Source organism: Oncorhynchus keta, chromosome 22, assembly GCF_023373465.1.
Source record: "Oncorhynchus keta strain PuntledgeMale-10-30-2019 chromosome 22, Oket_V2, whole genome shotgun sequence".
Classification (NCBI taxonomy): Eukaryota; Metazoa; Chordata; class Actinopteri; order Salmoniformes; family Salmonidae; genus Oncorhynchus; species Oncorhynchus keta.
Window position 1 is genome coordinate 3740798 of NC_068442.1, and position 16540 is coordinate 3757337.

Below are 16540 nucleotides of genomic sequence, written 5' to 3' on the forward strand. Positions count from 1 at the left end.
CCTTCTCTATTAAATGTTAACTAGCTACAAAGTATTTTATGCCTACCTGCCAGAATGATATCATGATTATTTGCACCAATCCACAAGCTATTTATTTTGCAAACTCCACCTCATGTGCTACAGAAACACCACTATCCAAACAAGAGTGCACTAGAATTAAAGGTTAACTATACAAAAAAAAAATCGGACCTCAAAACCTCCTGATGAGGTTTAATGTGGTTTAAGCATTGTTATGGACGTTTTTTTTTTTTTTTGGGGGGGGGGATCAGAAACCTGTGAATTAATGACTCAGTTCACAGCCTCATTTATGTATCTGTTTCAATAGTAGGCCTACTGTTAGCCTACTTGCTCAGTACAGCTTGGGCAACAACACATCCACCATGCTGACCCTGAACACGGCGGGGTCCCGTCAAGGGTGTGTACTCTTCCCCTCCTGTACTCACTGTTCACCTATGATAGGGCACGACTCCAACACCATCATTAAGTTTGCTGACAACACGACGGTGGTTGACCTGACCAACGACAAGACAGCCAATAGGGAGGAAGTCAGTGACATGGCAGTGTGGTGCCAGACACCACCCTCTCCCTCAACGTCAGCAAGACAAAGGAGCTGATCGTGGACTACAAGAAACGGTGGACCGAGCACGTCCACATCGATAGGACTGTTGTGGAGCGGGTCGAGAGCTCCAAGTTCCTCGTGTCTAAATCACTAAGGAATTATCATAGTCCACACACACCAACACAGTCATGAAGAAGGCATGAAAACGCCTCTTCCTCCTCAGGAGGCTGAAATGATTCGGCATGGGCACTCATATCCTCAATAAGTTAGATAGAAAGAGATACAGTAAAAACTGTATTGAATGTGTGTGAAAAGCATTTGCTTGAGCAAATTTGACAGAGAATAGAAATAAGCAATCCAATCAATGGATAGAAAAAGACGACGTAGACAACCCACAGTGGAATCAAATCCTGTTTTCTCGCTCGCTCCCTCGCCCTCTCTGTGTGTACAGCCCAGTACATCACTGGGGCCGAGCTCCCTGCAATCCAGGACATCTACACCAGGCGGTGTCAGAGTAAGGTCCTAAATATTGTCAAAGACTCCGGCCACCCAAGTCATAGACTGTTCTCTCTGCTACCGAATGGCAAGCGGCCCGATTCATCAAGTCTGAAAATAACAGAACCCTGAACAGTTTCTACCCCCAAGCATTAAGATTGCTAAATAGTTAGTCCGGGTAGCTATTGGTTAATTATTTAGCTATCTTCATTGACCCTTTTTGCTCTAACTCTTTTGACTCATCACATATGCTGCTGCTACAGTTTATTTTCTATCCTGTTGCCCGTTCACTTTATCCCTACTTATGTACATATCTACCTCAATTACCTAGTATATAGGTAAGTTATTGTTACTCCTTGTGTATTTACTCCTTGTGTTATTACTTTTCTATTATTTATCTTTTTTTTTCTCTCTGCATTGTTGGTGTTAGGGTTATTTTCCTTGTTCCATGTCAATCATTTTCTCATTGGTGAAATTAGCATTATGACAATATCTGTAATTAAATCGTTCAAAAAACCTTTATCAATGCAATTGCAGACAGAAGTTGACAACAGGAACATAAGCACTAATGTTTCCGAGTAAGTTCTGCAAAGTAGAAAGTGTCCCAAGTTGCTTTTGTCATGCTTGTAGTCAACCCTGTGATGTTGACTACGTCATTACCTTCGACTCATGAGACCAAAACCATGCCTACACAGCTATATAAACAAGACTTTTAGTGTTATCTAAATGCTTACCAATAAATGTCCAAGTTGATTTATAGTGGAATGTCTGACTCGTCTCTTATCTCTTACACTCCCTGGGGAGTTCTGTGTCTCTGCATCTCTTTTATCTGTTAGGCTCTTTTCACAGACACCCTGAACTCACACATCTCTTCTTTATACGAGGCTGAGACTAGAACATTACTGTGGAACAATATTAAACCTCATAATGTGTGTATATATATATATATATATTGTTTATCTGTAGTCTAGGACCCTATAAATGTAAGGGGTAGGGGTCTTATAACCTTATAAGAATCTTAGAAACATTTGGTGCAGCCCCTATCATGACCCCAAGGTGAACCCCCGACCTGGGAAGGGCCTGTAAGTAAGCATTTCACTGTTCGTCTACACCTGTCGTTACGAAGCATGTGACAAATAAATAAAATCTGATTTGATTTGACACACACAGGCACACATGCAAACACATATCGACTTGAGGGACAGACGCAAGCACTGCCTCTCATTGTCACATAGAATCCACTTCTCTTACTGTATTAACATCTAAACGGATGCATGCGCACATACACACACACACACACACACACCAGAGTCTGGAGTTTAGAGTAGGTCTAATTGCAGCTTGGTAATAATGTGCTGTTTCTGCAATGGTTTCCACAATAAGCTGACTGGCTGGTGTGTGTGTGTGTGTGTGTGTGTGTGTGTGTGTGTGTGTGTGTGTGTGTGTGTGTGTGTGTGTGTGTGTGTGTGTGTGTGTGTGTGTGTGTGTGTGTGTGTGTGTGTGTGTGTGTGTGTGTGTGTGTGCGCATGCAGTGTGTGTTTCATGGCTTGTTAATGGTCTGTGTGTCCACAAACATCATCAGATTGATTTGCATGTGGAGAATCAGCAATGTCGCTTGACAAAATGTTCCATACGTTGTTTACAAATGTCTGTGGAAGCTGAAAAAAAAAAAAAAGCTTATCTTGTCTTATGCTATTTTCTCTTATAAACATACACCCAAGTCCTAGTGTTTTGAAGGGCTCACATTCACGTATATTGGTTCACCACGACACATCTTTGTAAGTATGTATTCATTTAATCCTACTGCTTGGGTGCTTTCCAATCCATTTTGCGACAGCATACAATTATGAACTGGGTTTGGATTATTATCAGAAGTATGACTCTTCTTACTCTCTCTCTACTCTTCTCCTCAATGCTTGTGATCCCTCAATACTCACTCCTCCTGTTCCTCTGTGTCTGTAACGATTGATAATCAAGTAACGTTCTTCCTTTCTTCTTCTCCCTCTGTAGGTACCACCAGGCTGCCAAAGGAGGGAGAGGTGCCGGGGGTGGACTATAACTTTGTGAGCGTGGAGCGCTTTATGGAACTGGAGCAAAGCGGAGCCCTGCTAGAGAGTGGAACCTATGAAGGTGAGTTCACTGACCACGACACTGATCCCTACGGCTATTCTAATCTAAATTGTGATATTGACATATCCAGATAGCAAAAAAAAACATGTTTTTATTGTTTTCTCGTTTTTCGTCTTTCATGTTGCGGCTGCTTCCCAGGACCTACACACATCAAGCCCCACATAGATTTTTCATATAAATCCATGTTTTCTGTATTATAGTATAACATTTGCGCTAGCCGCTAATGCTACTCACTAACTAGCTAGCAAATATTATGGAGCTAGGGGGCAAATATATCTACCCAAATTTCGCTCTAATACAGGCTGATACCAGTGGGATGTCAGCAAGTTGTTTGTGCAATGACATGTTCTGAATCAGAGAAGAATAGGCTATGCATATTCTAAAATCTTTGTCGGAATCAAACATCTACCGGTATTCAGATGTAATTAGGGTCTCCTGGGAAACACTAACCAACACTTTGGTTCCTATCTGGTTACAAAAACTCCTACTGTACCTGACTTTTTCATTTGTTCTCATGCTAAACAACACCAACCTTAGAATAATCAAATCATATTGTATTAGTCACATGCTCCCAATACAACAGGTAGACCTTACAGTGAAATGCTTACTAACAAGCCCCTAACCAACAATGCCGTTTAAAAAATATGAATACGAATAAGAAATAAAATAATAAAACAAGTAGTTGAAGAGCAGCAGTAAAATAATAATAGCGGGGCTATATACAGGGGGTACCGGTACAGAGTCAATGTGCGGGGGCACTGGTTATTCAAGGTTATTGAGGAGGTCATGTAGGAGTTATTAAAGTGATTATGCATAGATATTAACAGAGAGTAGCAGCCGCGTAAAAGAGAGGGGGGGAGCAATGCAAATGGTCTGGGTAGCCATTTGAATAGATCTTCAGAGTCTTATAGCTTGGGGGTAGAAGCTGTTTAGAAGCCTCTTGGACCTAGACTTGGCGCTCCTGTACCGCTTGCCTTGCGGTAGCAGAGAGAACAGTCTATGACTAGGGTGGCTGGTGTCTTTGACAATTTTTAGGGCCTTTCTCTGACACAGTCATTCTATTTCTATGATTGCAACAGTTCACCCAAGTATTTTTTATCTAATTGTAGGAAAAATCGCAATTAGATTTTCTGCCCATTTTGTGCAGACCTACTATCCAAAACACTGACCTCAACTGCTGTCACAAAGAATGGCTATGGTTTTGTCTTGACATAAATAAGCATTTCATTCACAGTCCTAAGACAGTCCTCTATGGCTTGGGGTGGTCTAGTGGTCTAGGCTAGACCAGAACACATACAGTGCATTCAGAAAGTATTCAGACCCCGTGACTTTTTCCACATTTTGTTACTTTGCAGCCTTATTCTAAAATGAATTAAATAAATATTCCCTCATCAATCTACACGCTGATGGGTTCGGATTTCTAAACTTTAAATATTGTTAATCATCAGTTATACTAGAGACATGAGGAGTGCCATAGTCTGGTTTATACATCAGAAGTTAATGGGTATCTGTAGGAGGAATTTATATGGTGGGGTCAATGAAGGTTGGATAGGAGCCAGGGGCCTTTGGGAGGTGCTGAGTAGAGGAGAGGCAATCACACGGTTGCTGTCACTGATAATGGTGGATAGCGTGAGGAAACGGGGGTCGAGGTCAGGTCACATTAAGGGAGAAGGAACAGTTTGTTGCCCGCATCACTTGACTTCCTGCCTAGTAATAAAGATGTTATGTTTAGAGTGAAGGAGGAGACTCCTCCCAAATTGGGGTATATATACTACCACTGTTGGAGATATGACTTCGTCCTATGCAGCTGTATGACCCAATGGGTATTAAAACTTGGTTTAAGCTCTGTGATTTTTACTCGGTTCATTTAGAACTTAAAAACGCAATACCCCATAATGACAAAGCGAAAACAGGTTGTTAGGCATTTTAGCAAATTTCTAAAAATGTAAAATGATTCATAATGGCGCTTGATGGTTTTTGCGACTGCACTTAAAGAAGTTCTTGAAATGTTCTAGATTGACTGACCTTCATGTCTTAAAGTAATGATAGTAGGACTGGCATTTCTCTTTGCTTATTTGAGCTGTTCTTGCCATAATATGGACTTGGTCTTTTATCAAATAGGGCTATCTTCTGTATACCACCCCTACCTTGTCACAACACAACTGATTGGCTCAAACGCATTAAGATGGAAAGAAATTCCACAAATTAAGGTTTAACAAGGCATACCTGTTAATTGAAATGCATTCCAGGTGACTACCTCATGAAGCTGGTTGAGAGAAAGCCAAGAGTGTGCAAAGCTGTCATCAAGGCAAAGGGTGGCTACTTTGAAGGATCTCAAATATAAAATATATTTTGATTTGTTTAACCTCACACTGTTTTGGTTACTAAATTATTATATATGTGTTATTTCATAGTTGATGTCTTCACTATTATTCTACAATGTAGAAAATAGTACAAATAAAGAAAAACCCTGGAATGAGTAGGTGTGTCCAAACTTTTGACTGGTACTGTAGGTGTGCCAAGCTAGTAGCGTCATACCCAAGAAGACTGTAATCACTGCCAAAGGTGCTTCAACAAAGTAGTGAGTAAAGGGTTTGAATACTTATGTACATTTTATACATGAAATAAAATGTATAAAAACCTGTTTTTGCTTTGTCATTATGGGGAATTGTGTGTAGATTGATGAGGATTACATTTATTTAAAAAAAATCATAATAAAGCTATAATGTAACAAAATGTGGAAAAAGTCAAGGGGTCTGAATACTTTCCGAATGCACTGTATATACCGCTGCATTGTGAATTGGACCACTTTCTGAAAGCGCCTCTTCCATCTTTTTACTTTGGTCTATCCTGTCCCAAAAAATGATAATATGAAAGGACTGCCCTCATATGAGAGCAGATCGAATTCAGAAAAGATTGAACGGATGGTTCACTTTTTAGCTTATTATCGACATTCACAGGTTTGTTGTCATCTCATCTAAAGTATCCAAAATCTCCTGTGTGGCATTCTTGAAGCATGTAGCAATGCCAGTTGAAATGGATTTAATCAGATAGCAAAAGCATTACAACGGCCATGAAGATTGCACTTCCCCCTCCTCTTGTGTTTTAATTTGCATTACACATTGAGATGTAAGTGCCCGCAGGCACTGCCTGCCACCCAGAAAGAGGTGGTTTCTCCCAGTGGGCCTCTGCTGTTTGTAAGAGATATATATATACACACACACACACACACACACACACACACACACACACACACACACACACACACACACATACACACATACATACATACATACATACATACATACATACATACATACATACATACATACACCTGCTAAGTGAGCAACCAGATCGTTCATCTGTGGATTTCTTCCATGGTCTGAAGCCAGATGCACAGTCTTGAATAGCATCAAACCCAAACATACACTATAATATGTCATCATGCCATGTGCACAAGTACAGTGAAATGCATTTCTTGCTAGCTCCAAACCCAACAATGCAGTAATCAATATCAATGTGGGACTGAAATTTACATAAGGAAGAACAAAAATACACAATAAATAAAAATAGCTCTATTCAGGGTCAGTTCCAATACCATATTTAAGATGTGCAGGCATACTGGAGTGAAAGAGGTTATCTACCAGTTGAAGTCAGAAGATTACATACACTTAAGTTGGAGTCATTGAAACGTGTTTTTCAACCACTCCACAAATTTCATGGTAACAAACTATAGTTTTTACAAGTCGGTTAGGACATCTGCTTTGTGTATGACAGAAGTAATTTTTCCTACAATTGTTTACAGACAGATTATTTAACTTATAATTCACTGTATCATAATTCCAGTGGGTCAGAAGATTACAAACACTAAGTTGACTGTGCCTTTAAACAGCTTTAGAAGCTTCTGATAGGCTAATTGACATAATTTGAGTCAATTGGAGGTGTACATGTGGATGTATTTCAAGACCTACCTTCAAACACAGTCCCTCTTTGCTTGACATTATGGGAAACCAAAATAAATCAGCCAAGACCTCCACAAGTCTGGTCCATCCTTGGGAGCAATTTGCAAATGCCTGAACGTACCACCTTCATCTGTACAAACAATAGAACACAAGTATAAACACCATGGGACCACGCCGCCGTCATTCCGCTCAAGAAGGAGACGCGTTCTGTCTCCTACTTTGGTACTTTGGTGCGAAAAGTGCGGATCAATCCCAGAACAACAGCAAAGGACCTTGTGAAGATGGAGGAAACAGGTACAAAAGTATCTAGATCCACAGTAAAAAATAGTCCTATATCGACATAACTTGAAAGGCCGCTCAGCAAGGAAAAGCCAATAGTTCTTCCCGGCTGTATTTAATAACACTTTCGATTTTCTGGGTTAACAATGTAAGAAATAATACATTTAAAAAAATAACTGCATAGATTTCTAAGGACCTGAAGCAAGGCGACCATCTAACTGTTATGTAAATGACTGCTGGCCTCACGGTAATTGACAGTTCATTTAGTTTAGTTTAGTTTATTAATTCGACCATTTAAAAAAAACAAGCACACATTAAACTTATAAGACATACATGCACATGAATAAAATCATAGAGGATAACAAACAATAAAGTCTGGGACTTATTTCCATTGTGATCCTCTTGAGACAATATGACTAGACAAGATGGAACACAGTGCGGCAGTGAAATAATAAAACCTAAACATAAAAGAACAACATCTATCTCATCATTCCAGTTACATCACAGGGGTTATTCATATGGGCATATTTTCAAACATATTTTTACTTTATTTATTTATTTTTATTTTTTAATATTTTTTTTTACATATTAACATAAACAGGTTTAGCATATCAATGCCTCCACACAAACAAGCAGCTGATGTGCTCATTTGGAGCATCTACATAATTTAAAACAAATTAATCAATTTAATATACACCATCACAATAAATCCGTAATTTATTTTTAGCAGGTCAGAAGAACAGAATATGAGTCGGCCTATGTTATCTACCTATGCACCATGCCATAGGCTGTAGACTGGTACATTTAGCAGACAAGATATGCTTATAAGTCCCATGCCATTATTTGAGTTACATGGTATACGTAAGAAGAATATAATTGAACTTAGCTTATTGAAATAGAAAGGATATTTTCCCACTCCGGAGTGGGTATGCCTACGAAGTGGCTATTTTGAGTGTAAAAGTTATAATTTAAAACAGGTTCTCCACGCTAGATTGAGATTTATTTGGCAATTTTGGTTGTGTTGATACAAACCCTGAAAATGTCTTAGAAATCAAAAATATATGGGCTGCATGATGCGACTACAGGCTATTGATGTTTTGAGAAAGTCTCAAAAAACCTTGCGCTCTGTTCCTTGCCTCAGGCTCCTCGCGCTGTTCTTTCATCAAATTATCATATTTTCACCCATCAGGCTATTCTCAATTGAATCTTGTCTTTACTGACATGTTCAATTAGATTCGATCTAGAATGACCCATTATGAAATGGGCAGGAACAGGGGCAGGCGGAAAAAAGACAAATAGCGAATGGAGGCTGCTTTCCGCAGTTCGTTTTTCGATCATGCCGAGTAGGCTCTTCCGGTTTTAAAGTAGAGCATTTGTTTAATATTAGCAGCTGAGAAATAAATATAGTAGCAACTGGGATCCTCCTCTTTTTATTGGCAACCATCAAAACTCCGCAATCACACGGGAATGCATATAGAAATGTCTGGCTTATAAGAACACCATGCTCTCTCTGTGCCCTTGAGAAAGGAATGAAGGAGCGAGAGGAGATGGAAACGCAAGGTGGTGCGATATTCTGTTTCTAAAGGTAATGTGTCAGCCTATTTATTATGAAAATATATAAAATGCCCTATTACTAAATCCAATACAAATTCACTGTAATTGTAGGCTAACTCTGTAAGCCACCCTGCACAATCAATGAACAAACCGCTTTGCCAAGGCCTATATGTTCTCTCCCAGACTCATGGATAAAAGTTTGGAGCTTAAGGTAACAGTCCATCCAGTATGCATAATAATACAGTCCACACTCAAAGGCGATTACTAGAATGTATTTACTTTTGGAGTATAGGCTAGACCAATTATTCAAAATATAAAAAAATGTGCCATGTACAATAGGCCTGAGTGGTAGGCTATTAGGCTATGTATTGTATAATGGCGCAACCATTATTTTAATTATTTTTTTAATGGGCTTGGGCTCCTATATAAACCTATGCATAAGCTTGTATATGGTATGGGTGTTTTGAATTAATCATCGCCTTAGAAAGCGCTGTCCATTTCCTTGTGTTTGGCTTTGAAACAACATCAACAATGGCCATGTTTTCCACTCAGTGGTTGAACTTCTTTCTTCAAATTGATCAATCATCAAGGTGAGCTTAAAAAGCATGATACTCTTTTGATAACAAGTTTTTGATGTGATTTACAAAGGCATTTGCATTGATGTCAGAGTGGTTAGAGGGACAATAGAGCGCTGAGTACCAGGCAATTAGCGACCTGATGGTCGTTATAAAATTGGGGACTACCAACACATGTCCAGAGTGCATAAGAGGAGTGTACCGTGATTCAATGGTCACGTGGAATTTGATTGCGGTTATGACTCATGACTGCCAGTGTGAGGTATTACGGTCACCGCACCAGCCCAAGTTCAAATCAGGTTAAGAGCTGCTTAGGGAGGAAGTGACACTGTTAACCAAGCAGTGTGATGTCTGTCACATTTGAATATCTGTTACGTGGAAGGAATATGTAGGATGCTCCACCACTACACTGCTTATACATATACAGACAGGTTAGAGAGATGTATATGTGAAGGGATGTACAGTATGAAGCTTTATCTCAAACTCAGGGCATTTGGTGTGTGTGAGTGAGTGTATGTGTTTGTGGGTCCGTGTGTGCGCGTGTGTGCGCGTGCGTGCGTGTGTGTGTCTGTGTGTCTGTGGAGGGAGACAGAAGGCTTTCTCACAGCCTGCAATTAAAGGCTTCTCCTGCTTGGATAAAAGGAATCAAATGCAACTTCTATGGCTGTGTTTAATCTGTCTCTTTCTCTTGCTCTCTCTGATCTCTGTCCCTCTTCCCACTTTTTTATTCTGCTATTTCTCTCATTCTCTTGCTCATTCTCTTTCTCTCTCTCTCATATTGAAGAGATAATGACATAAGACATATTTAATCATGAATGTATTTCCCCTGACAGGAAGATTTCATGTACAGATAAAATAAACATCACCATAGCAATGCCTTATTGTGCTTCAAAAGTTAAATATCATGAGTAAAAAAAATCTACCTTGTCAAAACATACAGAACTCAGCCATACATTTATTGTTGCATGTCAGTCAAAGGTAGCTGTGCTTGTCCATGCTGAATCTCTCATCTCCTTACTTGAGCTCTCTCCATCACCCTCAGCTTTAAACTCTGAACAGAGCCCTGTTGTGTGGAACACAGTTACCCCACGCTCTCTCTATCTCTCTCATCCAGGACCTATATACTAACCAGTGTCAGAGGAAGGCCCAAAAAATTGTCAAAGACTCCAGTCACCCAAGTCTAGGCCCAAAAGGGCTCCTTAACAGCTTCTACACCCAAGCCATAAGACTGCTGAACAACTAAACTAATCAAATGGCCAGTAATCACCCCTCCCCCCTCTCAGATTATTATCTATGTATAGTCACTTTGCAAATTACCTCGATTATAATCTGTACCCCCGCACATTGACTTTGTACCGGCACCCCCTGTATATAGCCTCGTTATTTTTATGTATATTTCTTGTGTTACTTTTTGATTGATTGGATTTTTTAAACTTAAGTTAATTTAGTAAATATTTTATTTACTATTTCTTGAACTGCATTGTTGGTTAAAGGCTTGTAACTAAGCATTTCGGCGCTGGTGACAAATAAAAAGTGATTTGATTTGATTTCGATGTGCCCTGACGATTAATAAATGTATTGGATCGGTGGAGCAATAGTCTGCGGCAACCTCTATTTTTGTGTTTTGAGTTCCACTGACCCGCACCTCGCTACCTCAATGTGCGTTTGTTTTCCTTTCTCCAGAGAACTTGTACGGTACTCCCAAGCCCCCAGCCGAGCCCAGTCCTGCGGCCCCTCCCTTGAATGTGAGTGAGGCGCTGCTGCCCGGAGCCTGGCCCAGCGCCCAGGGCAAGAGGAAGAGGAACCAGTCGGTTAGCAACATGGAGCAGCGAGCCAGCCTGGAGCTGCCTGAGGAGGAGGACTGCAGCCCTCCCGTGGTCAACGAGAATGGCGTGGCCATTACGCCAGGTGAGGAACGTTTAACTGAGCTCTGTACAAAAACGACCCCTAGACTCTAGTCCTATTCTTAATTTCACTAAACACACAAACATACAGTGGCAAAATAATTATGAAAATCAAATAATAATCTTGTATGGCAGAAAAGTATTTTTAAAAACATCTAATAAGTAATCTAAAAAGTCACAAGGTAAGATTTATCATTTTTGGCTTTATATGTCATTGGTGTATTTGTATATTTTAACTGCATTCGGAAAGTTTTCAGACACCTTGACTTTTTCCAATTTTGTTACGTTAGTCTTATTAAAAAATTGATTAAAATGTCATTTTCCCTCATCAATCTACACACAATACCCCATAATGACAAAGCAAAAACAGGTTTTACATAAGTATTCAGATGCTTTATTCGCACACAAATATATATATATATATACAGTATATTTATACAGTTGAAGGCAGAAGTTTACATACACTTAGGTTGGAGTCATTAAAACTCGTTTTTCAACCACTCCACAAATGTCTTGTTAACGAACTATAGTTTTGACAAGTCGGTTAGGACATCTACTTTGTGCATGACACAAGTAATTTTCCCAACAATTGTTTCCAGACAAAATATTTCACTTATAATTCACTGTATCACAATTCAGGTGGGTCAGAAGATTACATATACCAAGTTGGCTATGCCTTTAAACAGCTTGGGAAATTCCAGAAAATTATGTAATCATTTGAGCCAATTGGAGGTGTGGTTCATCCTTGGGAGAAATTTACAGACACCTGAAGGTACCACGATCATCTGTATAAACAATAGTACGCAAGTATAAACCCCATTGGACCACGCAGCCGTCAAACCGCTCAGGAAGGAGATGCGTTCTGTCTCTTAGAGATGAATGTACTTTGGTGCGAAACAACAGCAAAGGACCTTGTGAAGATGCTGGAGGAAACAGGTACAAAAGTATCTATATCCACAGTGGAACGAGTCCTATATCGACATATCCTGAAAGGCCGTTCAGCATGGAAAAGCCACAGCTCCAAAACCGCCATAAAAAAGCCAGACTATGGTTTGCAACTGCACATAGGGACAAAGATCGTACTTTTAGGAGAAATGTCCTCTGGTCTGATGAAACAAAAATATAACTGTTTGGCCATAATGACCATTGTTATGTTTAGAGGGGAGGAGGCTTGCAAGTCGAAGAACACCATCCCAACCATGAAGCACAGGGGTTGCAGCATCATGTTGTGGGGTTGCTTTGCTGCAAGAGGGACTGGTGCACTTCACAAATAGATGGCAGAAAATTATGTGGATATGTTGAAGCAACATCTCAAGACATCAGTCAGGAAGTTAAAGCTTGGTCACAAATGGGTCTTCCAAGTGGACAATGACCCCAAGCATACTTCCAAGTTGTGGCAAAATGACTTAAGGACAACAAAGTCAAGGTATTGGAGTGGCCATCACAAAGCCCTGACCTCAATCCTATCGAACATTTGTGGGCAGAACTGAAAAAGCGTGTGCGAGCAAGGAGGCCTACAAACATGACTCCGTTACACCCGCTCTGTCAGGCGGAATGGGCCAAAATTCACCCAGCTTATTGTGGGAAGCTTGTGGAAGGCTACCCAAAATGTTTGACTCAAGTTAAACGATATTAAGGCAATGCTACCAAATACTAATTGAGTGTATGTACACTTCTGACCCACTGGTAATGTGATGAAAGAAATAAAAGCTGAAATAAATCATTCTCTCTACTATTATTCTGACATTTCACATTCTTAAAATAAAGTGGTGATCCTAACTGACCTAAAACAGGGAATTTTTACTAGGATTAAATGTCAGGAATTGTGAAAAACTGTGTTTAAATGTATTTGGCTAAGGTGTATGTAAACTTCCGACTTCAACTGTATATACAACTGTATATACACTACTATTCAAATGTTTGTGGTCACTTAGAAATGTCCTTGTTCTTGATAGAAAAGCAAATTTTTTGTCCATTAAAATAACATATTGATCAGAAATACAGTGTAGACATCGTTAATGTTGTAAATGACTATTGTAGCTGGATACCGCAGATTTGTAATGTCATGTCTACATAAGCGTACAGAGGCCCATTATCAGCAACCATCACTCCTGTGTTCAATGACACATTTTGTTAGCTATCCAAGTTTATCATTTTAAAAGGCTAATTGATCAATAGAAAACCCTTTTACAATTATGTTAGCACAACTGAAAACTGTTGTTCTGATTAAAGTAGCAATACATCTGGTCCTTTAGACTAGTTGAGCATCTGGAGCATCAGCATTTTTGGGTTCGATTACAGGCTCAAAATGGCCAGAAACAAACAACTTTCTTCTGAAACTTGTCAGTCTATTCTTGTTCTGAGAAATGAAGCCGGAAGTGTGAGATATTACCAAGAAACTGAAGATCTCGTACAACGCTGTGTACTACTCCCTTCACAGAACAGTGCAAACTGGCTCTAACCAGAAGAGGAGTGGGATGCCACTGTTAATTTTTTTAACCTTTATTTAACTAGGCAAGTCAGTTAAGAACAAAGTCTCATTTTCAATGACGGCCTAGGAACAGTGGGTTAACTGCCTGTTCAGGGGCAGAACGACAGATTTGTACCATGTCAGCTCGGGGATCTGAACTTGCAACCTTCTGGTTACTAGTCCAACACTCTAACCACTAGCTAGAGCGTTGCCGCCCCAGGAGGCCCCTGTGTACAACTGAGCAAGAGGACAAGTACATTAGAATGTCTAGTTTGAGAAACAGACTCATCACAAGTCCACAACTGGCAGCTTCATTAAAGAGTACCCGCAGAAACACTGGTCTCAACATCTGAGCTGTTCTTGCCATAATATGCACTTGGTCTTTTAACAAATAGGGCTATCTTTTGTAAACCACCAATACCTTGTCACAACACAATTAATTGGCTCAAACGCATTAAGAAGGAATGAAATTCCACATATTAAGGTTTAACAAGGCACACCTGTTAATTGAATTGCATTGCAGGTGACTACCTCATGAAGCTGGTTGAGAAAATGTCCAGAGTGTGCAAAGCTGTCATCAAGGAAAGGGGTGGCTACTTCGAAGAATCTCATGTAAAATATATTTTGATTTGTTTAACACTGTTTTGGTTAGTACAATGTTCCTTATATGTTATTTCATAGTTCTGATGTCTTCATCAATGTATAAAATAGTACAAATGAGTAGGTGTCCAAACTTTTGACAGGTACTGTATATTTGTTATATATATTTTTATAAAATGTAATTGTTACTTTTGAGTTTCGTGTATGAGTTGTTATATACAAAATGATATACACATTTTTACATAATGTTTTATTTCAGGTATGACTTTCCACGGTTAGAAAACACATGCATTTTATAAAAAGTTTATAATACTATTTATTTATCCATGTGTACGTTCTGCATGACACAATTTAAGAATCAAATAAAACCTTAACTGGTCTGTTTATAAGAGAAAGCATGATGACGTATCATACAACCTGTTAAGTTGAACATTTTTAAATTGAACAGATTACGATTCCCTGACAATGATGCCAAACAATCACTCATACCGTGTCTACACAGTGCTGGTAATCTTTTATAAAAAATGTTATAATATGTACGCAACAAGGATGATTGCCTTTGGTAAATAGTGCCGTATATAGTGCATTCCAAAATACAGCTAGATTGAGAAATAGGCCTACTGTATGGAGGCCATGTTCAAAGTAACGGTCCAGTGTTTCCAGATTTGTATGAAATATGACCTATAATTAATTACAATATGAGTAAAATAGTTTTAGTCTCCCCCCCCCCCAAACATGTTAATTAAGAATGTTAAAAGGCAGCTTTTCTGTGTTGTAAAGTTGTGACTTACCGCAACAACAGAATGGTGAGGGCATATACCGGTCATAAAAAAATATTAATGCAAGTAGCCTGCTGATTGGCTAGCTCATCATCATCGTCTATGAGGAAATAGCAAGCCTGTCTGTTTGAGATACAAGTTTGAGGTGGTTTAAAAATATAGATATTTTCATTTCTTCCAATGTATGCTTTCCCCACAAATACGAGAATAGGATGAGTCAAAAACATCATTTGGGTATGAGTTGACAGAATATCAACTTTTAAAGTGAGATTTTCACTGACAGTTATTTTAACATTCGACGGTATATCCTATTAGAGGCAAACAGCAGAAGGTATACTTTTGGGTGTCCTGGGTTACTTCCTTTAACTTAGCTTAACTTTCTGTTGTACTATGGAACAGAACAGTGATCTTGAATTATGAATAGAATGTGAATTTTAAGCTTAACGACTTACATGATCTGTCCATAATGTCCATTCTCGTTTCTATTCAAAAATATCCATTAAGCTTACATTCAACTCCTTATTCTTGGACATGGGACGCAGCTCAGAGATTTTTGTGTTGATAGCTGAGCCAAAGTTAACTGGAAGGGTGCTTGGCTACTTCTGGAGAGTAGCCCCTATGGTATAAAATAAATTAAGTAAACACTTGCAATAAAGGATGAAAGTAAGTAAATGTACAAAGGCCTATATTCCTGTTAGCATTTGGATTTGTTTTTAAATTGACTGTAGATGGCGTCCAGCTTTGTATTCTCTAGCGGCTGATGGTGTGGTCCTCTCCACTTTGACATCCCCGGAGGTTGCTCACCAGCAAGAGCTCCACGGGATAGACAGCCGTGATCAATGTCCATACAAAGGATGAGGCAGAGTTGCCATTTATAGCATAGGCCCAGGCCAGCTTGTCAATAAACACCCCTGTCCCTGGGGGGGTTCAACCTATTTTAACAGGGAAACAGGGATGTTTTTGTATTTAGCAGACGCTTTTATCCAAAGCGACTTACAGTCACGTGTGCATACATTCTACATATGGGTGGTCTCGGGAATCGAACCCACTACCCTGGCGTTACAAGCGCCATGCTCTATCAACTGAGCTACAGAAGGACCCCATACTGTGAGACGCCTAAGACTGCGCTACAGGGAGACAGGACAGACAGCTGATCATCCTCGCAGTTGCAGACCACGTGTAACAACACCTGCACAGGATTGGTACATCCGAACATCACACCTGCAGGACAGG

The 16540-nt window shown here is 39.6% G+C and overlaps 1 protein-coding gene across 8 annotated transcripts in view; it reads left to right on the forward strand.

Annotated features, from left to right (window-relative positions):
- Positions 1–16540, forward strand: part of LOC118400937 (membrane-associated guanylate kinase, WW and PDZ domain-containing protein 2-like) — a 230215-nt gene that overhangs the window by 80621 nt on the left and 133054 nt on the right. For all 8 annotated transcript variants that reach the window (XM_052474705.1, XM_052474703.1, XM_052474704.1 and 5 more), the window contains exons 3-4: positions 3065–3184; positions 11238–11462. In XM_052474705.1, the coding sequence (XP_052330665.1) occupies positions 3065–3184; positions 11238–11462 (345 nt within the window). The remainder of the gene's footprint in view (positions 1–3064; positions 3185–11237; positions 11463–16540) is intronic.